Consider the following 22,860-nt stretch of genomic DNA (forward strand, 5'->3'; position numbering starts at 1 on the left):
CCCTGGATAGGCATTGTTGACTTGAGGCTGTCGGCCATATCCTTGCCGCGGATGCCCACTTCGTCTTGTTTTCATGTTCGTCGGTCCTATCGGTCCAACGGCTTCCGCCGTCCACGCAATGGAATGTTCCGTGGTCCGTCCCAGGACTCCCAACCTGACATGCCTGAGTGCCAATACCCAAAGTAGGTAGCGTAAGTATTACTAGGTCTGCCACCGGCCCAATCCCAATCCTGCCACACCCATACTGCGTCATGCCGTGTTCATACTGGGTTCCCAATGTTCCACGTGCCACCCGACAGCGTTCGAGCCTCAAGTCCATCCCTTTCTTGAATTCCGGACTCTGTTCGGTGTAATCATTCGGGACAGGTGGACCGTGGCAAGGATGGCGGGGCTTGGGGCGAAAGAACTTGCTGCACGGGGGTACAGGAGTGAAACTCTGATGGACGTTGCGTTCATGACGAAAATTGTGGAGTTTTGGTCACTTTGTCCCTTCTCCTCATTGGTTAAACTATGGTAAGCCGACGTTAACCCGGTCATCCCGCCTCTCAATGGTACGTTTGCATTGCGATTCGTGCCGAATCTGCAAACCAGGAACGGGAATGCAGCGCTAGCTGATCAAGCTCAACAAGCCCCGGTAGTTGGAGTTTGACTAAGCCAGAACAACCAACGGTTCCCACCGTCGGTCCCGTGTTGGGAAGTACGAAATGCCGGCGCAAAATCGGTGTGTCAACATGGGGTCACCTCGACGAACTCTCCGTCTGCGGCGCTGAATGCTACCGTCAGAACCCCACCGCGGTGGACTTGAAGGTGGACTTCGGGAAGAGGCCTTCTGTTGTCGCGTGTTCATTCACCAATTGTGAGGCAAACTCGACTCCGGGGTGGCCGAGCAAGGGTTTGTGCCCACGGGGAGATAAAGAGGTATGGGCCCTATGGGGTTAACAGTCCTTGCCGCTCGTTGGCCGCAGATGATCGTTGGCAAATATCAAAAGGTAATAGTAGTACCATCCGCGAAGATGAGGTCCTCACACCTCCTTCATCAATTTTGAGACTCCGCGTTCACCCGCTCAGTTCTATTCGGTCCGTGGGGACTACATTGGCCTCAGTAGCTTCCTGGAGGTGCTAGGAACTCATACCTCGCATCCTTAGGTAGATATATAGTTACTATCGAGTCGCGATGAACCTGACTGTCCCGAATCATCCATGGTTCGCAGGATGCAGTGTTTCTGTGCTGTGAGGATGGAGTAGGTTTGATAGCCCTAACCCTGAATCTGGAATTTACCGAGGCATGCCGCTTAGGGTGTGGCACAGATAATGGATCAGCAAGATCTTGGATCTGGCGCGCGGCGCCACAACACTTGAATTCAGCTATTAGTCCCACCCTCAAACACTGACAGGGGGGAAGTAAACAAACGAGGCACAAAATGTCCAATCATCATTCCGCATCACGATTTGCTGCTACTTTCTCCCCGCGACACCCCCCCAAGTCCAACAAGAGCGGTGATTGATAGCAGAAAGAACAGCAAGAGCTGCCTCTGCCTTTTACATTCGCGACATCTAATCGTGCATCAACCGCGCAGTGCTCCGTTAGATGGAATACCCCACCAAGTCTACTCAATAAGCGCGTCTCAATTGCCATCGCATTGCCGTTTCAGTTGCGCGAACCAAAACATAGCCTGCACAAGCCCACGCGCTCCCGACAAGCGTTATGGCGATGGATTCCGACGAGATATTCTTCGTTTTTGAGCATCGCCTGGACTCATTCCAACGCCCTCATCCCGTTGCACACGGGAAGGCGACAAGCGCGGCGTCGCGTGCGCCCAAGGCTCTGCACTGGCCGCACAAGGCGCTGTCCCCGGTCGCGGTAAGATGCCAATCCTCCGACTGGGAGAAAGCCATTACTGACGCGCTTGAGTTAGCTCGCGAAAGCCGGATTCTTTTTTGAGCCACATCCCAAGAGCCCCGACAACGTGGTGTGCTTTCTCTGTGGCAAATCTCTTGATGGATGGGAGGAGGGCGACAACCCGGTGGAGGAGCATCTGAAGCACTCGCCAACATGCGGGTGGGCCATCATGGCGGCAATCGAAGCTGGCTACGGAAATTATGGGAAGGTGCATCCGTTAGACCCCGCCATGGTCGAGGCGCGGAAGGCCACGTTTGCAGGAAGGTGGCCATACGAGTCGAAGAAAGGCTTCAAGTGCAAAACGAAGAAGGTAGGTGCGCTCCCCTCGATGCGTGGGACCACGGCTAAGTCGCGACTGCAGCTGGTTGAGGGAGGCTGGAAATACACTCCAACGCTCGACGCTGATGACATGGTAACCTGCGCATACTGCGAACTCGCACTCGAAGGTTGGGAATCCGAGGACATTCCATTGTAAGTGCCTTTATTGCTGTTTCTCTAAGGAGCGCGACTGACCAAAGCACTACCAGTGACGAGCACTACAAACGCGAACCAAGCTGCCCGTTCTTTGCTCTTATCAACCAGTATCCTGCCCCTAAGAAGGGAAAGGCCAAAGGAGCTAGAACCTCAAAGGCCTCTCGCCTTTCAGTCCAATCTGTCGCAACTGTTGCTACAACAGCATCCGATCTACTTTCTGCTGCTGACTTAACGGCCGAGCACGACGACAGCGTTATGACCACTGCATCCACAATGACACAAGGAAAGAAAAGGACGACGGCGCGGGGCGGCAAGGCTACGACTGGTAGGGGGAGGAAAGCCAAAGCAAAGAATGATGAGCCGGTCGAGATCCTGGAGGATGAGCCGCAGGTGGAGGAGCCAAGCAAACGGGGCGCGGCCAGGGGACGTAAGCGTGCGAGTGACGCCATGGAGGATGCCGCTACCACCAACGCCGAGGAGCCTGCTCCGAAAAAAAGGGCTACGCGCGTGAGAGGAAGCGCCGCTGCGGACAATTCCTCCATTCCGGACGTCGAGATGGTCGATGCGATCCCCATGAAACAGCCAGTGGCCGGAAAGAAAGCGCGGGCATCTACGGCAAAGAGATCGCGCAAAGTTTCGCAGGCTTCCGTCAGCTCTCAAGCATCCACCGCACCCCTACGCGCCGACGCGCCCGATGACGACGAGATTGATCGTCAATTAGAAGCCGATCTCGAGCGCTACGAGACTGATGTTGAACGTGAACGGGCTTCCGTTGAAAAGCCGCCTGCTCCAATTCGTGGAAGGCCCAAGAAGGCCGCTACTGCGCGCAAACCAAGCACTCAACGTGGAAAGGGCCAAAGCGAGTCACATGCCATGTTTGATCCTACCCCGATGGTGCCGGATGATGCTGAAATCGACGCCGAATTTGAGGCGTTGCGGGTCGAAGTACAGGTGCAGCAGCCTGCAGCACCAGAGACAGTGGTTGTACCCAAGAAGGGCCGTAAGGCGGCTGGAACTCGAAAGGCATCCAAACAGACGAAGAAAGCCAAGGCGCCAGTGGCCCAGTCTGAGTCGGTAGAACAGACTGTAGAGGGCACGTCCGAGCCAGTTCAAGAGTTTAAGCAAGCAGACGAGGAGGTGGAGGAGCCAAAGCAGGAGCAAGCGCAGGAGCCAGTAGAGGACCCTGATGTGAGCACCGGGACCGTTGTGACGAAGCCCGCCAGTCGCCCTAGCATCGAGAAGCGCGGGAGGGGGCGGCCGTCGAAGAAGTCAACATCCTCACAAGTTGACACTGAACAGGGAAAACCAGACTTGTACCCTGTTTTGCCAGCCCCGAGCGTTGCGCAGCCGGAGATGGCTCGCACTCGTTCGTCGTTGGTGTCGGCGCCAAAGAGCACTCCTGGAAAGATTCCGAGGAAACCAGTTCCTGCCACTTCCTACTATCCCCCCAATTCGACTCGATCTCCAGCTCTGGCCCAAAAGTCTGGTCCAGTGGTACCAACGCCGACCAAACTGGAAAGGGCGCATCCCGGGCCGCCATCATCAGCCAGCCGGCTCCCTGCCCCGGCAACACCGCGGGCTCGCGGGACTCCGTTGAGGCGCGCCAGCCAAGCGGTTATCTCGCCTTCACAATCGCCACAATCCTCCGATGCGGAGAACCGCCCGCCAGCCTTGAGGCCGGCAGCCAGCATTACATCCAAGCGCGTCGCGCTCGCCACTGTCTCGCAGCAGACTCCCCTGCGCAACTCCCCCTCAAGGCGCAATATTGTTGCTGGACTGCAAAGCACCACCCCCTGGCAACCCGCTGATCTCGACATGCTCTTCTCTCCGACTAAGAGTTACGAGGGTGCGGACAAGGAGAATAGCGTCGCGCGACTGTTGCGCAAGGGCAGCGAGCTGACGAGCCCGGAGAAGAGGATGACGGTCGAGGAATGGATCTACCACAATGCAGGGCTGGCGGAGCAGAAGCTCAAGCATGAGTGTGAGACGATGGTGTCGACTTTTGAGCGGGAGGGATGCAGAGCTTTGAGTGTGTTGGAGGGGCTTATCATCGACTGAAGTGTTGCTTGTATTGGGTTGTTGGCTTCTGTTATGGACGGGTGCGTCGTTGAATAACCGTTTACTTGGGGTTGTTTTGGGTTCTGTTTAGATCAGCAGGGTACAACTGTTCGGCTCAGCTAGGCTTGGAGCTTGGGTGCTCTTAATTGATTTGTTCTTGTCTGAGCCACTTGCATCTCACTGCGTCTTCTCGAGGGTTGCCAGGCTTGAGTAACGGACACGACTCTTCTAGGCATTCCATCTTACCACTCATCCACATCTTCCTCAGACCCGCCCTCTGAATGCACGTTTTACTTTCACAACCGTAACCGTGAGTCAGCAGTGTCTGCGAAGGACAACTGTGGCGGGGTCTATTCGGGCTCGCCACTGCAGGCTGACCTCCGAAACCTCTGGATGTTCAAAGAGACAGAACAAACGCCTATCACCCTCTAATCCCTATTCCCAGTGCCATCACCATGCCATGGATATTATTTATGTACAGTACAAAAGACATGTTTGAAACTGGCTAGTCAACCATGTCTGTTACCATCAACACAAGTTCAGCAGAAGATCAAGACTACTTTTCACTCCCGTCTTTCGTCTCCTCCGCAGCCTTGGACTTTTCGGCCTCACGACCCTGCCGGTACTTATGCATCTTCTCCCTCAGGTACCGCCACGTCCTGCTGAACCCGCTGGTAAGCGGACCCTTGAGGGACTGTGTCGTGGCCGGCCAGCTGATGGTCCGCTTGATGACGGTGCGGATGTAGTGGCGCAGTTCGGCGGGATCATCTTGGGCGATGCGCCGCTCGAAGCCGCCTCCCTCGCGTCTCTTGAACGCGATGGCGTCTTCCTTCTCGCTCTCCTCCATCATCTTGCTGAACTCATCCTGCGGAATGGCCAGCTTCCTCTGATACTGGAGGTAGAGCCGCGAGCGGAAAGCCTTGGGGAGGCGTCGCACCATGTTGCCGCGCTTGACCGGATCCATGTCCTGCGCGAGCCGGAGGTTTTTAGTATCGTCCCAGATCCAGTCCTCCGTACTGAAGACGGCATCCTTGAAGTCCACATTGGGCAGCGTCTGAATAAGAGGAAGGTAGAGCCGCCGAAAGTTGGGCATGTTATGGCCCACAATATTCTTCACTTTGCGTGGGTTCTCGGTGGGCAACGCCATACGCGGGTCACCGAGGTAGCTGATACCCGCAATAGTCCCGTAAAGCTCCTCTTCCGTGAAGTTCGGCGGTAGTAGTAGCAGGGCCGTTCGCAGGGCCGACAAAAGGTTCATCTGGTTGGCTAGCCGGATTTTCGGATCGTCTCGCAGGATTTTGACCGGCTTATGCAGCCTCCCAGCCAGGTAGAGCATGTCCCACTGTGTCAGGTCCTTCTCCAGCGTGCCCAGCTGCACGACGCCGTATTTGATCAGTATTCCGTTGACTACAACGTAAGGATTGAAGTAGACTCCGGCCCCCAACCTGTCCTGGACATACGAGACCGCGCCGGATCCGAGGCTCGCAAGACCTGAGTAGTGGTCACGGTGCTGCTTCATGTTGAGTGAATGCCAATGTTGGGTGTGCGAGACGCCGAATATAAAGTCGATCATCTTTGGGGTGCCGTCCTGAGCCCTCTGGACAGCGGGCGGCGCCTTCGGGTGGACGGCGCGAATCTCCTCCATGGTCGGGACCCTCCCACTGGCTTTAGACTGCGGGAATACGCCGGAACCGTAGGCGAACGCATAGCGGATCGGGGCGCGAAACTGCCAGGGTATCGCCTTCAAAACCTCTTTGAATTCAGTATCGAAGGGGATGTGCTGGTTCACGCCAAAGTTGGCGTGGGGCAGATCTTTGAATGACTCGATCTTGAGGTTTGGGTTGTACTCCCAGTCCTGAATGTCACTAACAACCGAGGACCCGGAGGTTGACGAGCTCGCTGCTTCCGTTGCCACTGCCTGAGCCGACTTGGTGTCTTTCCTTGACGTATCCGCAGCGACGTCTGCTGCCACGTCGTGTTGTGCGCTTTCCCGGGCCTCCTTCTCATCGGCGCCAGCATTGTCGCCGTCTCGCGTCGTCCCGTATCCTCGCGCAAGAGCGCCGGGCCAACATATCGTAGATGCCGAAAATAGGGATGCTGGTGATGGGCGAAGAGGCCTAGAGCGCGGCCAGACACAAGCCTGAGGCACAGCAGTGAGCTACGGGATTCCCGGCTGGGGTTTAACACAAACTAAGAAGCTTACCCGCACTGCGAAGGCGGGGATGCAACGTCGAACCATGACAATCGTACTCTGCCGTAGGAAAACGTGCACCCAAGTACTAGAGGTTCCTAGTGAAGTGATACTGTGGCAGCCAGCGCTGCAGAAAGGTGTCACCTGCAATCGAATGCCATGGGAGAACAGACAGATCTGGAGAGAGCTCAGTCGTTGTCGGAGGCTCTGCCGCTAAATAAGGTGGGTAGGTAATTGATGTCTTGCGAATCGACCCCACAACTTGGCCGGGCTTGGCACCTGAGCTTAAAACAGTACTAACAGATAGGCAAATCTGCGAGGTACCGATACGATCTTACGTCACCGACTTTAACTTTGACGGTCAAAGGCCAGAATACGTAAGGGCGAAAAATTACATTATACCTCTGTAATTAACCCACAAACGCCCGGTATCATCTGCTCTGTGCTCTACGTTAGTAAGACTCTTGGAAGTGAGTCTTCTTGGCGTACTTGGATCTTGTCTCCTTCTCGGGCCGACGTCGCTGCTCTCGTGTGCCTTAGGTCAGGTAGCTAAAGCTAGGACCTTATGACTGTAACAGAAGGTGCTGCCCACGACAGGTCACAGGTGCCTTAATAAATTTGAACTTCAGAAGTTAACTTGGATGGTACTACAGCACCTTCCGTACGCCCCTCCGTACGTGAACGGAAAACAATTAGGTAAGGTAGCCAAGAAAACAATAAACCTTACTGACAACAAAGACCGAGTCGTCTTTGCACGCAACAGCTCCTTTTGTAGAACCTGCAAGCGTCAATGAGAATCATTCTGCCAATGGTTTAATTTCCTCTTTTCCAATGATCAACCCTCAATTCAAATCATCGAAACAAGACCTGTATCTCCGCCCAAGTTGTTTGAGAGCCGGGTTGCTGAAGTGATCTCTTCAAACGTCAACCAATCAGCATCACTGGCAGCTGGCGGGTTCTCCAAACAGTTGCAACGCGATCCAAGTCAGCTCAAACCGCGTCGTCGGAGCGGCACCGTCGAATGCGATGCCGTCCTTCACGCCACAGCGCGATCCTCCAGGGTCTACGAGACGTCCGTCGGTCAGCTCGGGTTCTCAGTTCCGGGCAACCATCAGCGGTAGCATCCCACGGCCCAACACATCGCTTCGGACACCGAGGGTAACGGAGCCAGCGCATCGCTGCCATGTGCACGCCGCTAACAACTTGCAGATACACGCGTTCAGGAACAGCACCACAACGCAACCGTCATACAACATCCTCACGGGCGAGTCCAACCTGGACACTCCCGGCAGCGCCATGGCGCGCCCCAGCTCCCGCCAAGGCGCTCCTTCAGGCCCGTCGCCTCCCCGAGGGCGCGCCGATACCGTTGCAAGCAACGTCAGCCGCGAGAGCAGCAAAGAGAACCACCCCCCTGCTGGTGCAGAAGAGTATGAGACTCAGCGCAGGCGCATCGAGGAGCTCAAAGCTGAGGTCGGGACTCTGAAGTACCAAATCAACAGCTACGAGCAAGAGAAGGAGCTAGCGCGGCTGCAGATGGAGAACGAGATGCGTGACACCAAGCGCCGCGCCGAGGAGGACTTCAAGGCCAAGCAAGCAGCTGAGGCCGAGAGGACAAGGGCTCAGCGCCAAGTGGAAGCGTTGCAAAATGAGGTGGAGGAGCTGAGGACCGAGAAGGAGCGTCAAAAACGAGAGTTAGAGGCGAAGGCGAGAGATGCGCTTGAGGAGGCCAGGCTGCTCCAGGAGCAGCTTGAAGAATTGAGTGCAGCCAAGGACGAAGCTGCGCGGATGGCGGATCGCGCGGCGATTGAACTGCAGGCGAAGCTTGCTTCTTCACAGCGCACAGTTCAGGAGCTCGAGGAGGAGAGCAGGACGCGGGAAGAAGCGCTAGAAAAGACCCAGGCGCTCTTGGGCGAAAAGGACGAGACGATTGGCAGGTTAGAAGCGGATGTGCTCCGGCTGAAGGCACAAACGGGCGATGCGGAAACGATCGCTGTCATCAGACGGGAACTGTCCGACCAGGTCACTCACATCCGCGCGCTCGAGGCGAAGAACAGGGAGCAGTCGACCGAGCTGAAACACTTGCGACAGGTTCACAAGGCCGTGGAGATTGTCGAAGAGGAGAAGCGCTCCCTCCAGCGACGGGTAGAAGCGGCCGAGTCGCTTGAGAACGAGCTCAGTGAAGAGAGGACACAACGACAGAGATTGGAGGACGAGAGACGGGCATGGGCGGCATACCTGCAGAGCGAAGGAGGCCTGGAGGGATCTGAGTTTGATTCACCGGAAGCCGTGGCCAGGGCACTGGTCGAAGAACGCCTACACTCCGCATCTCTGGTGGAGAAGCTGGGAGAGCTTCAACCGGAGATCGCCGATCGAGACAATATCATCAGAACGCTGGAGGTGGAGAAGGCTAGGTTGCGAGACCAAGTTGAAAAGCTCAGGACAGCAGGAGGTTCGGCTGCAGGCAACGATAAGGCTCGTGCGCGTCTTGACCGGCAACGCGCTTTGGCTGTCAAGGAGGTCGAATATCTCCGTGCGCAGCTCAAGACATTCGATATGGAGGACATGACACTGCAGCCAGAGAGCGTTGACCAACAAAAGGTCAAGCGGATCCAGGAACTAGAGGACTTGGTTGACAAGTACAAAGCTGAGGTCAGCACCCTACACGCCGATCTCACCTCGCTGGAATCGGCATCGATGAGCCCAGTACAGCCGGTCGTAGGCAGCAAACGCCCGCGCGAGACGGACGAAGCCGAGCACGAGCAATTGGGCCAGCTGGCGCGTAAGAACCGCAAGCTCCAATCCGAACTGACGGACCTTCAGAAGGCACACCGCCTCCTCCAGAAGGAGCACGAGGTAACTGCCGAGCAACTGGCGTCCGCCAAAGAGCAGCTCAAGACCCGCATCCTATCCCTCCGGTCCAACCCCACCTCGGACCACGAAGCGACCAAAGCCGCCACGCTCGCAGCGCTCAAGCTAGAAAACGCCGAACTCCTCGCCCACATCCAGCGCCAACCAACCCTCTTCGCCACGGTACCCGCCTCGCAGCTCGCCGCCGCCCAGCGCGAGATAGCCGAGGCCAAGGCGGAGACGGCGTCGGCGCACAAGACGTCCCGCCGCCTGAAAGAGGTGTGGGCGGCCAAGTCGGCCGAGTTCAAGGAGGCCGTGTTCTCGACGCTCGGCTGGACCGTCACCTTCATCCCCGGCGGTAAGATGCGCGTCGAGAGCGTCTACTACCCGTCGCAGACGGACGAGCACGAGAACAGCATCGTGTTTGACGGCGAAAAGGGCACTATGAAGGTCGGCGGGGGCCCACGAAGTGCTTTCGCGCAGAGGATAGGGGACAACATTAAGTTCTGGGTGCGCGAGAGGGGGTGTGTTCCGTGTTTCTTGGCTGCGTTGACGTTGGAGTTTTGGGAGGAGCAAAATTCGAGGACTGGGAGGTCGGACGCATCCATGATAGGGACGTGAGGGAAGATGAGGCAGACCGGTGTGCAGGACTTAGATATGATACCAAGCTGATGAGGCCATTGCTGCTTGAATCTAATGAAAGCTATCAGCGCTGCATAATAAGCCATTGGATCAAGGCATCGCACCACTTCGCTCAAGTTGTGTTGCTTCCCCAACTTCTCGAATGAATACGAGGTTCATAATCGACAAAGTAGATATATACAGCGTATGTGCAGTCTCGTTCTCTTCAAGGCGGCCCCGACACGACAACTTCCAACAAACCCGAAACTTCGCTTCAAAATATGCCTCCGGTATCATCAACCAACCAATGAGCCCGCAGCAACCTCAAAATAGATCGATATATCCACCGCTTGTTGCACAACCACAGAACAACCTTCGGGGTAGAAACTACAGCCATTACCTTTACCACTTCACCCCCAGACACCAGACGGACTCCCACTACTTCGACTCATACTTTCCACTCACCAGCCTCCTGACGAGTGGCACATCGGCCCACATTCGGTCCTGGAAATCGGGTGACGAAGGCGCCGATCCGACGTCCGCGAATGGATCCTCCTCTACTTCCTCAACCTTCTCCTTGCCTTTGCCCTTCGCGTCAGATAGCAACCTCGCCACCGATATCCCACTGCCGAAGTTGGCAGCCTCCCCGAAACCTTGAGGTGCGGCCCACTCCCACCTGACCTCCACCTTCCCCGGCTTCGGCTCCGCGTTCTGCTCGCCAATGACGCGACAGATGATCTTCGCCCAGTCTTCGGTCAGAGTGACATCGCCCAACCGCCAGTAGACGATATGCTTATCCTTGAGGTGGGTGCCCGTCGGTTTCGTCTGCACCCCGCTCGCGCGTGCTTCTTCGTACGTAGCGATGAACACGACGTTGGACAGCGTCACTGGTCGTGGTAGGGAGCACGACGGGTTTAGGCGGTACTGAAGCAGGAGGCCGAGTTTGTCACCCTGTGGCTTCCATACTGGATTGATCGCGACGGGGCATTGGGAAGCGAGAGCGGTGTCGAACTCGGCGTGAACACGGTAGGTGAAGGCGGGGGTTGTGGTGGTGAGATGGGACACGTCGAGGGTGAATTCGTCAGGAACTGGTGTGTTCGATACGAACACGCGATTAGGGCCGATGGATTCGAGCAAAGAGAATTTGTTGAGCCGGACAGTTTCGCGGTCTGGAAGTTTGTCAATACGACAGAACGTGAGAGGGGAAGATATCGAAGAGCTGACCTGTGTATGGAGAATTGGAATCAGGCACGTATGAGAGAGCGATCTCGCCTGTGACCTTGACCGAGCTGGGCTCCCCGTCTTGGAATACGGCAGATACAGTCTCAATGATCGAAGAGTGCAGGCCAGGCCCATACGCTGGCCCGTGCAAGTCGGGGTGCTTGATCCGAGCCACACCGCCGTAAGAAGTACCGCCGAATGAGGTGCCCGATCGGATGGATTGCGTGTCGGAGGCATGGCTTGTCTCGGAATTAAACGTTGCGGAGGGCGTGGGTCTTGGTATCGACGCACTTGTTGGCAAAGGGGACGGAAACGGATTCTCGCCGGATATCTCGTGCGTCGGCAAAGATGGCATGTAAACAGTATTTCGAACCTCCCTTCTGCCCCGCACGGTACCGGTCTTCCGTGACGGCACCCCCATGGTGGTCAGAGCATTCGCAACATTGGACAATGCAGCCTGCTTTGCATCCTGGTCTTCCTCCGGGATAGGCTCATTCTTGATGCTGAGCTTGAAGAGGTGGTCACCCTCCTCGGCTGCCGCCTCCCGTTGAGCCTGGGAGATGGGGTCGTTCATCGCCGGCGGTATTGTGAAGCCGTCGGCGTCCTTGGCTGGCTCTTCTTTGCTATGTGGCTGTTGCTGTTGTTGCTGCTGCTGGGGCAATGGCGGCACGGGTGGCGCATCAAAGATATCCTCGGCCGTCCCATTCAGGAGGCTGGGCGGCTTTGCCGGCTGAGCATCTTTGGACGACTCTCCATCAGCGACTCCGTTCGTCCCTTCATGAGAGGATTTGACGTCTGCGGTGGAGTCGCGTTGCTCCTGTCCTCCTGGTGGAGTCTCAACAACGGATGAGAGCCTGTTTTGAGAGTCGGTCAGGTTGTGAGATGATCCTCCAGGAGACAACGTCTGGCCATGGCTGCTCCCAAGGCCCCGGGAAAAGGGACTAAGGCCCTTCTGCGGAGAACCAAGTTGCCCGAAGCCGCCATGGATACTCTGACGCCGACGGCCAAGCATGGTGCCAATGCGGCTCCGCAACTTGGATGCCTCTATGTTACTATTAGCATGGCCTGAACTAATAGCTAGCCAAGGGCCCGTCTTGACAATACCTGGAGGGTTCTCTCTATGAGCCGAGTGCTCGCTGATATCGTCCCCGGTAACGCTAGGGGAAGCGGCGCTTGGACCGACAGGCGTCTGTTGCCGGGAAGTAGACCTCCTTTCGACCTTCGGCTTCCCGGCAGTTGTTCGCTGCACGAAGTTTTGAATCTCTTGGGCCGTGTTGACTTCGAGCATGACGTTGAGGACCTCCTCGGCAGCTGCCTGCGTCCGGGTGGCCTGGTCCACTTCATGAGTCTCAAACTGCGTCAAGACGTCGCGTAAATGATTTATCCGCTGCTCATCCAGGGCCTGTAGCGTCTCGAAAATGAAAGGCGCCTGTGCTTCCCATTGCTGGGTCGCAGACTCGAGTCTCGCGGCAGCCTGGTCAACCTTCTGCGCATTGGCCCTCGCCCCCTTTTTGCTCAACTTCTCGGACTTCTCGGCCGCATCATCCAGCTCTTTGGCCATTGCTTGCAAATTCGCGCTAATGGTGTGAATGTTCTGCATTTCCTTCTTGGTCTGGAAGTTGCGCAGGGGTTGCTCGACGTCTTTCTCGATGCGCTGAGCGAACAGCTGGTGCGAGGCGGCAATGCCGTCGGTCGATTGGAGGATTTTGTCCCATGGTGGCTGGAAGATGCTACGGGCAATTCTGGTTAGCAAACGCAGTAAAATGTCCAAGAAGAGCACGACGAACCCAAGCTCGGATGCGGCGTTCGGCACCTTGAAGACCAGCAGCTTCCGCAGTCCGGCAACATATTGTTCCTCAACTCTCCTGCGCTCCTGCACTTCGCTCAGCCACACATCCTACTGCTTTCAAATACGCTCATACGCGGCAAGCCGTACCTGAAGCCAATCTGCGATTTCTTGGTTTGCTTTGGCGATGCGCTTAACTCGGTCCGACAACACTTGCACAGCCTGACTCGGTTGCAGGTTTGCCTAGAATTGGAAAACAACATCAGCGGTCAGACACTATTTCGCAACGCACAGGCACCGAAAGGCTGAGGAGAAGTCGTACGAGCATTGCCGGGTACTCGGACCGCGACAGGTCGTCCATGGCAGCCATTGTGTATTAATCGCTGGGGGCGTAATTGGGCGATGCAGATGGGACAAAAGAAATCAGCACATAGCACTAAGAGATGCAAGCAAAGGTACCTGCGCTGTGGATAGAAACAAGAAAGCCCCGAAGCAACGAGATAACCGGCGTTGGAGCATCCGAAGTTGAAGTCGCACTCAAGGAGGAATATCCCAGTCGGCCCATTGATGTCACGGGAATGGAAGATTGGATGGAGCTCGCATCTCGCAGTCGCGGCCCAGCAGTGTCCAGCTTGCGAGCTTTGCCCATGAACCAATCAGGGAGTCTCGTGCTACAAGAAAGGCAGTCTACCAAGCTTGCCCCGAGAACTTAGCTTGAGGAATAACCCAAACTTAGAACCAAAGAGGAGAACGAGAAATTGGAAAAAAGAAGAGAAGAGTAAAGAAGCATGGGGAGATAATACAATACGTAGGAAGAGAAAAGAAAGGGAAAATAACGATTCATAGCTCAGTGACCATCTTTCTACATTGATGTGGTTAACTACGCATTTCTCTGTCACGGGAGCGGGCCTGATACCGGGGCCTTTCGGTTTCCACACAAGCACGAAACCCAGATGCCAATTGCAGGCCCCATCCATCTCAACTCTGAAGTTCCACATGACGTTCCGGAGTAACTATTGCCAGGGCAAACTACACACAGGAGGATTGTTTAGCTCACAGTCTTGCCTGTAGACTTGGGAATCACATACCTGTCAATCCGCCGTCTAGTTGGTCTGTCTCGTAGGGAATTTTCAGATTACAGAGGGCTTCTTGGGCGGTGGTCAATACCTCCCCTTTGCGGGCATAGCGCAAGTCGTATCCCCAGCAACGGTTGTGCTGATTGCCAGTGTCTCAGTGAACGTCTTATTACATCAATAGCACATAGCAACAAGAACCATGGCGGATGCCGCGGATTGGAGACAATATTTAACCGCTTCCGAACGATATGATAATATTGAGAAACTGTGAGCCTTGATGAGGCCTAGCCGGGGCATTGGCAATCCAGAATCTGACTTACACACAGTTCAAAGGTATTGGCAGTTGCTGGCCTCAACCAGAGCGCATTTGCCATTGAGAACGAGGCGTACAAGACTGCTGGTAGCCGGGTAAGTAAGGCTCGTTTTCTTTCCTGACTATCTTGCCTGCCTAACACCCACAAGCAAGAGTATGAAACCGCCTGCAGCTTGCCGACCAGCACACCAGAGCCCCGTTTGCCGTCGCCGGAGCCTGCTGGCCCTGAAGAGGATGACCGGGAGCCTTCCTCGCCCGGCATTCCTATCGGCGACTATGGGAACTGCCACTATGTTGCCAGCGGCGTGACAGCCGAAGTCTACCGCTCTCAGGCTCGCGCACTCAAAGTAATCGTCGAAACTCACGGCATCGAACCACACAACCCTCAGCGTGAAGCCAAGATCCTCTCGGCACTCCGCACCGCCAACGCCCCAAACATCATCCCCCTGCTCGAAACCTTCCACGATCACGACCAGCGCTTCGTCCTGGTCTTTCCTTACATGCCCCTCGCCCTATCACACATCATCGACCGTCACAAACCCCGATCTCCCTTACCCTCCCCCCTCCTCCGAACAATCTTCACCGGCTTCTTCCGAGCCCTAAACCACTTACACGCTCAAAACATAATCCACCGTGACGTCAAACCCTCCGCCCTACTCCTCTCTTCCCCATCCCCCTCCTCCCCGACTCAAGTCTACCTATCCGACTTCGGCACCGCCTGGCACCCGACCCTCTCCCTCCCCTCCGAGCCCGCCTCCCACAAGATCCTCGACATCGGCACGGGGCCTTACCGCGCACCCGAAACCCTCTTCGGCAACCGCGCCTACGGCCCGGCAGTCGACCTCTGGGCCGCCGGCACCACGCTCGCCGAATGCCTCCTCCTGGGCAAGACGCTGTTCGAGTCGCGACCGGCGCACGAGGACGGGAACCAGCTGGGGTTGATCCTGAGCATCTTCCAGACGCTGGGGACGCCGACGCGGGAGACGTGGCCCGAGGCGGTCGGGTTCCGGACGCCGCCTTTTGAGATGTATCGTGTTTTTGAAGGGAGGGTGGAAAGAGAAGGGTGGCAAGGGGTGTTGCCCGGGGTAGAGGACGAGGGATGGAGGGAATTAGTGGCCGGGCTCGTGAGATACGAGAGCGGGGAGAGGGTTACGGCTGGGGAGGTGAGTTGAGAAGTCTTTTGAGTTACTCGTTGTGGGGGATATTAACTGACTTTGACAGGCACTGGACTTTCCTTGCATGAAAGGGGAAGGAAATGGGGATGAGGCTTGATCTGCAGCGAGACTTGTGATGCTGCCGAGGAGACAACAACCTCCGAACAGGTACCGGACAACGGCATCAGAGTTAGTTGTACGGAGTACTTATTTGCTGTATGACATTCACCGCTCTCACACTGCCTGGATGAAGGCAAGCAAAGGAAATTATTGAATCTTCGCTGCAGATCTCAATATCTCCACGAGGGTTCTGTTGTTGGTCAATCACGATCTACTGGCCAAATCTTAGTGAACCACCCAGCGAAACCAAGGCTCGCTGCGCCATGTAATATCCTGCCCAATCCAATGGACTGAATCCTACGCTACCCGAATATCGGCGCGGCCCGTGGCGCATCACCCAGCAGCAAAATGGCGTCCCCACCCTGATATGTAGCAGCCCCTTTACCAAGCCACTACTCCAGCTCGATCGTGCCGGGCGGCTTCGATGTCACGTCGTAAACAACGCGGCACACGCTTTTGATGGCCATCGTTAGCAGAGTAGGCTGTGTTGTGTAGAGCGCGTCAGGACATACCCATGAACCTCGTTGACGATCCTGTTCATGACCCGCTGGAGGAATTCCCACGGGAAGTTGAAGGCTTCCGCTGTCATGAAGTCGGTTGTTGTTACGGCGCGGAGGACGATAATCTGGTTGGCCGTTAGCAACTCTAGGCCATGGCAGACAGGTAGCCAAGCTCGGGACCCATACATAGCCATAGACCCGCTTATCCCCCATAACGCCTACAGCACGGCTGGGGTCGACGGCGGCATAGGCTATTCCGGAGGGTTAGCTTCATTCATTGCATTGTCCGCCGAGGAACGCCGACCTTGAGAGATTTGGTTGTAGAAACCCGCCTTGCGAATTTCAGAGATGAAGATCTATAATCATGGTCAGGAACTTGGTGGAAATCAAACATCGAGCCCACACAGGTGAATCACTGACATGATCAGCTTGACGAGCGATCTCGACCTTCTCAGGGGTCACTTCACCCAGGATCCTAACGGCAATACCGGCTGGAAAGGGTTAGTTCTGGCATATCGAGCTCGGAAAGGAAGGTCCGTCGTACGGCCAGGGAAAGGATGCTAGGACAACGGGGTCAGCGAGTGGCAAGTTAGGAACGACTGGATGCCCACAGCATACCCTCATCACCAGCTCCTCCGGAATTCCCAGCGCCCGTCCGAGGGCTGTGTCACTTGTCAGTCCAGTGTGTCGCGCATCGGTTACGGCACCGCAGGTAGCCTTTTGGATTTCCGAAAGGTTACTTCCGGAGTGTAGCACGTACCGCGAACTTCATCCTATTCAAACAGATCAGTGGGCGTCGTCAACGATAGGATATTGTCAAAGAACGAGTCAAACATACCTTGTACAAGGACCTCAGGGGCTCGATGAGTCTGAGCCCCTGACCGTTCATCATTCGCGCAGGGAGACCACCGCTTGAAAGCGGAGTTAGCATTACCGCTCTTCATTGGACAGGCACAGCAACGTACACATTGTGGTGCGTCTAACAGCCAATCGATTAGCATGTGTGTCAAGCGCTCGAAGTGGCCGCCCGCAGACTGACCTTGATAGTGGCAGACGGGCCTTTGAACGAGAGCGACTCGATTACATCAGGGTAAAGTGTGCCTCTGCAGGCTTGGTAAGCATGTCGATCCGAGGGACGTAGGGACCTCGGTTAGCTTACTGCATGAAAAACTCGATCTTGCCCGCTTTGGTCGGGTCATGGGCGGCCGCCTCCTCGATCTGCCGCAGAGCTCAGCTACCGTTGTCCTTCCTGAAAACATGCAGAAGAAATTTTACCTTGACCGCCTCGGCTTCGAAACAGTCGATGAACTTGCCACCTATCCAGGGGTTAATCTCTCAGCTCGACGGGGTTTCCGTTGGGTTGCCTAATTCAAAGCCGGAGGCCATACCGATGAACTTGCGCTTTTTCTGCAGACGGGGTTAAGGATTTTGTTCCAATGGCAAGCCTCCCGCGGAGGAGGGTGTACCTACCTCGGGATCGTCGACACCCTTCAGGCCGTCAAGGAACTCCTGAGACGCATCGACAACGGTGAGGTTGATGCCGAGAGCCTCCGAGAGATCTTTCTGAACCTGTTCGCACTCATTAAGCCTCATGACGCCATCTGTTTCGGTTTTGTTAGTTCCGGTCAGACTTAATTTGAGGCATGCAGCCAAGCAGCGAATTGCGTACTATTGACGAGTACGGCCCAGAACCTTGAGCCAATCGCCTCTTTCTGTATTCCTGTCAGAATTCCGCATCTGGGGTGCATTGGCTTCGAAACTTACCATGAGCTTTGCCGCCACCGTAGAATCGACGCCACCGCTAACGGCGGCCAGTACCTGGCCCTTCTCACCGACAGTGTGGCGGATCTGTGCAATTGCCTCCTCGAGGAACTTCTGCATCGTCCATTCTTGCTTGCAGCCGCAGATCCCGACAGCAAAGTTCTTGAGAAGCGCAGTCCCGTTCTGAGTGTGTGTCACTTCAGGGTGGAACTGGAGGCCGTAAATCGGCCTGCTGCCGTGGGCAATTGCGGCATATTCAGAGTTATCCGAGGTCGCAACCGTGTGGAAGCCGTCGGGTAGTTTGGCGAGCTTGTCGCCGTGGCTCATCCACACGCGCATGGATTCCTCGATTCCATCGAAGAGGCGGTCAACATGGCCTCCGATGGATCGAGCTTTGAGCATGGCATGGCCGTACTCGCGGTGAGTGCCGGCAATGACGTTCTCAGAGTTGATGCGGTAGGCGATCTCCTGCATGCCATCTGTTCGCCCCTTGAAGTCAGCTACGCAACACGTGGCTAAATTAGAATACAAGACGGAATTACGGACAGCAAATGCCCAAGATAGGCACGTCTAAAGTCAATAACACCGTTAGCAGGAGACCAGTGGTTGGGGTTGGGTCCGTGTGTACTCAGGTCAAAGACAGCAGGATCGACGTGAGGAGCGCCATCCTCGTAGACCGAGTACGGTCCACCGGAGAGAATGATGCCCTTGGGGGTGAACTTGAGCTCAGAGAGCTTCTGAGTGCATGGCAGCATCTCCGAGAAGACATTGAGCTCACGGAGACGGCGTGTGATCCTTCATAGCCAGAGTTAGTCTGCCTCATCAATCGCATGTTTGCTAGTACCAAAGCAGTATCACTCAACCCCGGGACGATGCAGTCTTTGATTTTTATTTTCAAGGTATAACGTACAAATGGGTATACTGCGAGCTGTTCAGTGAGGCCCTGTCAGCTCTTGTATTTTCTGCTGCGCACTGGGAGCCATATTCTTCTCACCCAAAGTCGAGCACCAGAATGGTGTCGAAGGCCTTGTGAGCCATCGCCTCTCCCGGTTCGCCGGCCATCTTTTCTGGTCGATGATGCACCTTCTCTTTGATTTTAGGGGTGACCAAAACGTACTGTTCGCTGCAGTTGCGATCTTGGGCCCAGCGGAGGAAGGTGTGAGTCGCAACGAAAATTTTGTGAACCTATGAGAGGGGCCGACACTCCAACGCCGACACTCGGAGTGGGCTAGTGACTTAATGCCTGAAATTCAGGGTTTTGCGAGCTCCTATTCGGCTTCCCACGGTACAGCAGAGACGACGCAGGTTTCAGCTGGTGTTTTGCAAAAACATTGCGAATACACTACCGAAGTCATGTCTCCGTTGCCTTGAATTCGGACTCAATTAATTTCATATTGCAGCAAGTGTGGAATCTTCGATCCTACGGTGTAGACCGGATCTGAGGGAAAGCACTCAGGTAACGAGGCCCGGCTCCGTTGACCGCCGGCTTGGCATCAGACCGCCGCCGATACCAAGCACCCCCCGACTTCTCTCTCAACTTCTCAACACTATCCACAAATGGATTAGGGATCGTCGACTGGTGGCTTGCAACCCTGACGTTATAACTACCTAGTTAGTGCGCCCCATCTTTCGAATGTTCCAACGATTGGCGTTGATCTGCGAAGGTTCCACGCGGCAGCCATGCTGACGCGACGCTGACAGCAGTTGCCCGGCCATGTCTTTCACTAATAATAACACTTTGATGATGCACCTCAACCGGGTGGTCGGGTCCCCTCGTTTGTGGTATGGCGTTGAGGTGTAGGTACTGTACAACAATAGCTGGCGGGCTCGCCGAGGCCAAGACGCCAGAACTCGCCAACCCGGCCAACCAAAGCCTTGGGAGCAGTGCCGAGAAATGCGGCGTACTTGTCGCTAATCTCTTGATGTCTGCTGCTTTCTGTGGCGCTGATTCCGGGACCTCGGTGTTGGTCATGCATGCTGAGTGGACCGCTACAAACCCCGCCAGCCCGACATGCCTTAGGGCCCTGGTCAGCTTGAGACACCTCCAGCTTCGATGATTGTCGGGACCCGCCTCGATTCGTTGCTGTGGGAAAAGCTTATCGACCTATCGTGGGCAGGGATGTTCGTGGTCCAGTTGGGCCGCCCGAGTCACCAGGGGCTGAGCATGGGCCCATGACAGTGCATGAGTTGCCTGCCCGGCGACACGATATTTATCCCCAAGCTCTCCACCTGGGGACTCGATCACTGTCTCGATTTCCAACCAAGATAAGCGAGTGATGAAGGCGCCAGGATGAAGAACAGGCAGAAGTCGAGAAGCGGTTGCCGGACCTGCAAGCTCAGGAGGGTATGTGTTGTCTTCATCACTGCCTTACTGCCCTTACACGCGCACCTCATCACGACTCACATGATAAGGCTTCCATGGGGTGAAATCCACTAACCATACACCAACCTCCAACAGCTAAGGTGTGATGAAACTAAACCTGGATGCCGGAATTGTGCCCAAAAAGGGGTCGAATGTCCCGGCTATCAGCAGCGTCTCCAGTGGTCTACCAAACACGAAATAAGACCGACAACAACACAGCCAAGCGGTCCTGCGAACTTCACACAGCTCGTCAACGCCGCATCCAAGTCCATTGTCTCCGCCCCAAACTCCACAAAGGCTGCCGAGACCTCTACCCATGATGGATTCAAGACCTCGACCGTGGTCACCATGTCCACTGGCCGACTCTCTGTTCCACCCGTCACCCCGTCAGCCTCCGCATCACCGCCCGCCTATTCTTGCTCCTCCTCTTCCTCATCTGCGCCCTCCCCTTTGACCCAATGGGAAGAACCAACGGCCGCCGCCGTTGTTGAAAGCAATGCTGCTTTGGTTCCCGTGGCACCCACATCGGAGCCAGCATTGCCTGAAGAGCCTGGTCAACCGCCCGAGTTGTCCGTGTCCCAGCCGGTGGTGGACATTCCGACGTTTCTCATTGAGCACTGGTTCAAATCGGTTTGCTCTTCGTGGTCGGCACTCGACTCTCAAACCAATCCATATCGGCGGCTGACAGCCAATCTGTGGCACAACTCCACCCCGGTGTTCTACGCCCTGCAAGCGATCTCGGCGGCTTCCCTTGTCGAGCGACTCCCACACATCATGCATGATACGGCTAGGTCGGCTCCAGGCAGAGCCGCCGAAGCTATTCAGAAAGAGCTTGTCGCCTTTTCCACTGGCTCCCGCCCAAAGTTTCCCAGCGAACTCCTCCTGGCGCTGTTTTGCATGAGCTCCTCGATGTGCTGGATGGAGTCTCGCCTGCTGGGACAACAATTTGTCAGGCAAGCGCGGGCCGTGCTAAAGTCTATAGACAGATTGACGCTGGACGTCGAAGCGCAGGAGCTGCTCGACTTCTTCAATGGATGTCTGGTTTACGAGGAGATGCTCCGCAGTGTTGTGAGCGACGACGAGATTGACTTCGAACACATGCTGAGTTGGCCAGAGCCGGCAAGCCAACGGCCACTCATACCAGCCGTTCCGCATGCATGGACCGGTGTTTCATCTGACGTTCTGAGATTGTTTGGGAAGGCGATGGCGTTGTCTCGGAGATCCCGCACACGATGGAGGCAGAACGATGGGACAAGCTACGAGGTTCTCCAGCGCGCAATGAAGGACATCGAGGAAGCGGCAAAGATCGAAGAGGCCCTGCTGTCGGTCGAAGCCCCCCTGCTTCCCGAAGACGGGCAACCCTCGCAGACCAGCAGCCGGCTTCGAGACTTGCATTATGCCACCGAGGCATACCGTTTGTGTGCGCTCCTGCAGCTCTACGAAAGCTTCCCGGATCTAAGCACTAAACGGATACCAACCCTGAAGGACGCGGACAGGTCCGCTGTTTGGCATGCGTGGGTGTCTCCGCTCGCCTTGCACATCACTGATATTCTCGGCAAAGTTCCGCCTGGGAACTTGTGCTGTATTCAACCTCTCCTCTGCATCTGCGCCGGCAGCGGCCTTCGTTATGACAGCAAAGTTCCTCTAGGGCGGGGCCGTCAGAGTTATCTTCTGGCCCCGGATCCGGAAACACAACCGATCATACCAACCACGCCAGTCCCTGCCGCGACTGATCCCCCGTTGCCTAACTCTACCATCTCGGTCAACGCAATCAAGACGTCACAAGCGCGCCAATTCGTAATGGACCGTCTGGCTCAACTCGAGCTCAATCTGCCTCCAAAACCGATCGGGGTCGCAAAACAGCTCATGCGTGCCGTCTGGAGCGCATATGATGAAGAGATTGGTCTCAATCGAAGGACACACTGGCTTGATGTGATGAGCTCGACAGGGCTACACAGTATCTTCGGCTGAAAAGTGTAGCGAATGGGGACAAAGGTCCGAGGGCGAGCCGCGACAGCCTCGTGAGGATCACGTTGAAGAGCCTCAACTCTCCTTTAGGCTCCGTGAGTTCACGACGACGGGCCGCTTCGGGGTGCCGGACGCCTAGGCCCGCCTTCTTCACTCAATGAAGGTTGACGCCCATTCTCTGTGGCTATTCCGCATACCTTGGAGACATGATGCCATATTGGGCTTCGACTGAAGCTGACTCGTCATTATATGCCACATCACTCCTTTCATTAACTGGATGCACAAGCGGTACATGACATGGGTGGCTAGTCCCTCGGCTCGCGCTGCCTGTCATCCGGTCAATAGCTAGCTCAAGCACAGAAACATTAGGACCGGCGGTTGCTAGGGTGAACGGCGAGTTGAGCCACCAGCTAGCAGCCCTCTGTTGAGTTATACCAGTTGGTCACTCTGAGAGTCGTAATCGACCTAGCTTGCACAAAGAATCGTGTGAGGATCAGAGACCAACCAC

At 55.8% G+C, this 22,860-nt stretch overlaps 7 protein-coding genes across 7 annotated transcripts; 4 read left to right on the plus strand and 3 right to left on the minus strand.

Annotated features, from left to right (window-relative positions):
- Positions 1–1,353: 1,353 nt before the first annotated feature.
- B0T15DRAFT_173611 (uncharacterized protein) lies at positions 1,354–4,613 on the plus strand. The gene is made up of 5 exons (XM_062862219.1): positions 1,354–1,861; positions 1,917–2,210; positions 2,262–2,371; positions 2,428–3,562; positions 3,674–4,613. Exons 1-5 carry the CDS (start codon positions 1,706–1,708, stop codon positions 4,430–4,432), a joined length of 2,454 nt encoding a protein of 817 aa, XP_062723099.1. The 5' UTR covers positions 1,354–1,705; the 3' UTR covers positions 4,433–4,613.
- Positions 4,581–6,961, minus strand: B0T15DRAFT_529898 (mitochondrial matrix Mmp37-domain-containing protein). Its single transcript, XM_062869140.1, has 2 exons — positions 6,636–6,961; positions 4,581–6,572 (listed from the first exon to the last, which is right to left on the minus strand). The coding sequence occupies exons 1-2, from the start codon at positions 6,669–6,671 to the stop codon at positions 4,989–4,991; spliced, it is 1,620 nt and encodes a 539-aa protein (XP_062723100.1). The 5' UTR covers positions 6,672–6,961; the 3' UTR covers positions 4,581–4,988.
- A 572-nt stretch (positions 6,962–7,533) lies between these two features.
- B0T15DRAFT_173667 (spindle assembly checkpoint component Mad1) lies at positions 7,534–10,209 on the plus strand. Its single transcript, XM_062862222.1, has 2 exons — positions 7,534–7,781; positions 7,833–10,209. Exons 1-2 carry the CDS (start codon positions 7,650–7,652, stop codon positions 10,089–10,091), a joined length of 2,391 nt encoding a protein of 796 aa, XP_062723101.1. The 5' UTR covers positions 7,534–7,649; the 3' UTR covers positions 10,092–10,209.
- A 127-nt stretch (positions 10,210–10,336) lies between these two features.
- On the minus strand, positions 10,337–13,618 carry B0T15DRAFT_173620 (muniscin C-terminal mu domain-containing protein). Its single transcript, XM_062862221.1, has 6 exons — positions 13,421–13,618; positions 13,249–13,341; positions 13,100–13,185; positions 12,417–13,042; positions 11,316–12,356; positions 10,337–11,260 (listed from the first exon to the last, which is right to left on the minus strand). The coding sequence occupies exons 1-6, from the start codon at positions 13,466–13,468 to the stop codon at positions 10,530–10,532; spliced, it is 2,625 nt and encodes an 874-aa protein (XP_062723102.1). The 5' UTR covers positions 13,469–13,618; the 3' UTR covers positions 10,337–10,529.
- Positions 13,619–14,242: 624 nt separating this feature from the next.
- Positions 14,243–15,956, plus strand: B0T15DRAFT_173866 (kinase-like domain-containing protein). The gene is made up of 4 exons (XM_062862223.1): positions 14,243–14,441; positions 14,501–14,582; positions 14,637–15,650; positions 15,709–15,956. Exons 1-4 carry the CDS (start codon positions 14,374–14,376, stop codon positions 15,757–15,759), a joined length of 1,215 nt encoding a protein of 404 aa, XP_062723103.1. The 5' UTR covers positions 14,243–14,373; the 3' UTR covers positions 15,760–15,956.
- Positions 15,957–16,153: 197 nt separating this feature from the next.
- On the minus strand, positions 16,154–19,084 carry B0T15DRAFT_492807 (uncharacterized protein; the record flags this gene model as incomplete). The annotated part of the gene is made up of 21 exons (XM_062866885.1): positions 16,154–16,214; positions 16,274–16,386; positions 16,448–16,512; positions 16,566–16,617; positions 16,682–16,752; positions 16,806–16,821; positions 16,880–16,923; positions 17,022–17,034; positions 17,100–17,172; positions 17,227–17,240; positions 17,301–17,364; positions 17,421–17,479; positions 17,537–17,577; positions 17,650–17,668; positions 17,732–17,862; positions 17,931–17,973; positions 18,026–18,501; positions 18,569–18,592; positions 18,651–18,817; positions 18,933–18,950; positions 19,017–19,084. 21 exons carry the CDS (start codon positions 19,082–19,084, stop codon positions 16,154–16,156), a joined length of 1,632 nt encoding a protein of 543 aa, XP_062723104.1.
- A 924-nt stretch (positions 19,085–20,008) lies between these two features.
- B0T15DRAFT_173954 (fungal-specific transcription factor domain-containing protein) lies at positions 20,009–22,600 on the plus strand. The gene is made up of 2 exons (XM_062862224.1): positions 20,009–20,366; positions 20,481–22,600. The coding sequence occupies exons 1-2, from the start codon at positions 20,313–20,315 to the stop codon at positions 22,353–22,355; spliced, it is 1,929 nt and encodes a 642-aa protein (XP_062723105.1). The 5' UTR covers positions 20,009–20,312; the 3' UTR covers positions 22,356–22,600.
- Positions 22,601–22,860: the final 260 nt, after the last annotated feature.

The sequence above is a fragment of the Chaetomium strumarium genome (assembly GCF_033439665.1).
Source record: "Chaetomium strumarium strain CBS 333.67 chromosome Unknown B0T15scaffold_3, whole genome shotgun sequence".
NCBI lineage: Eukaryota > Fungi > Ascomycota > Sordariomycetes > Sordariales > Chaetomiaceae > Chaetomium > Chaetomium strumarium.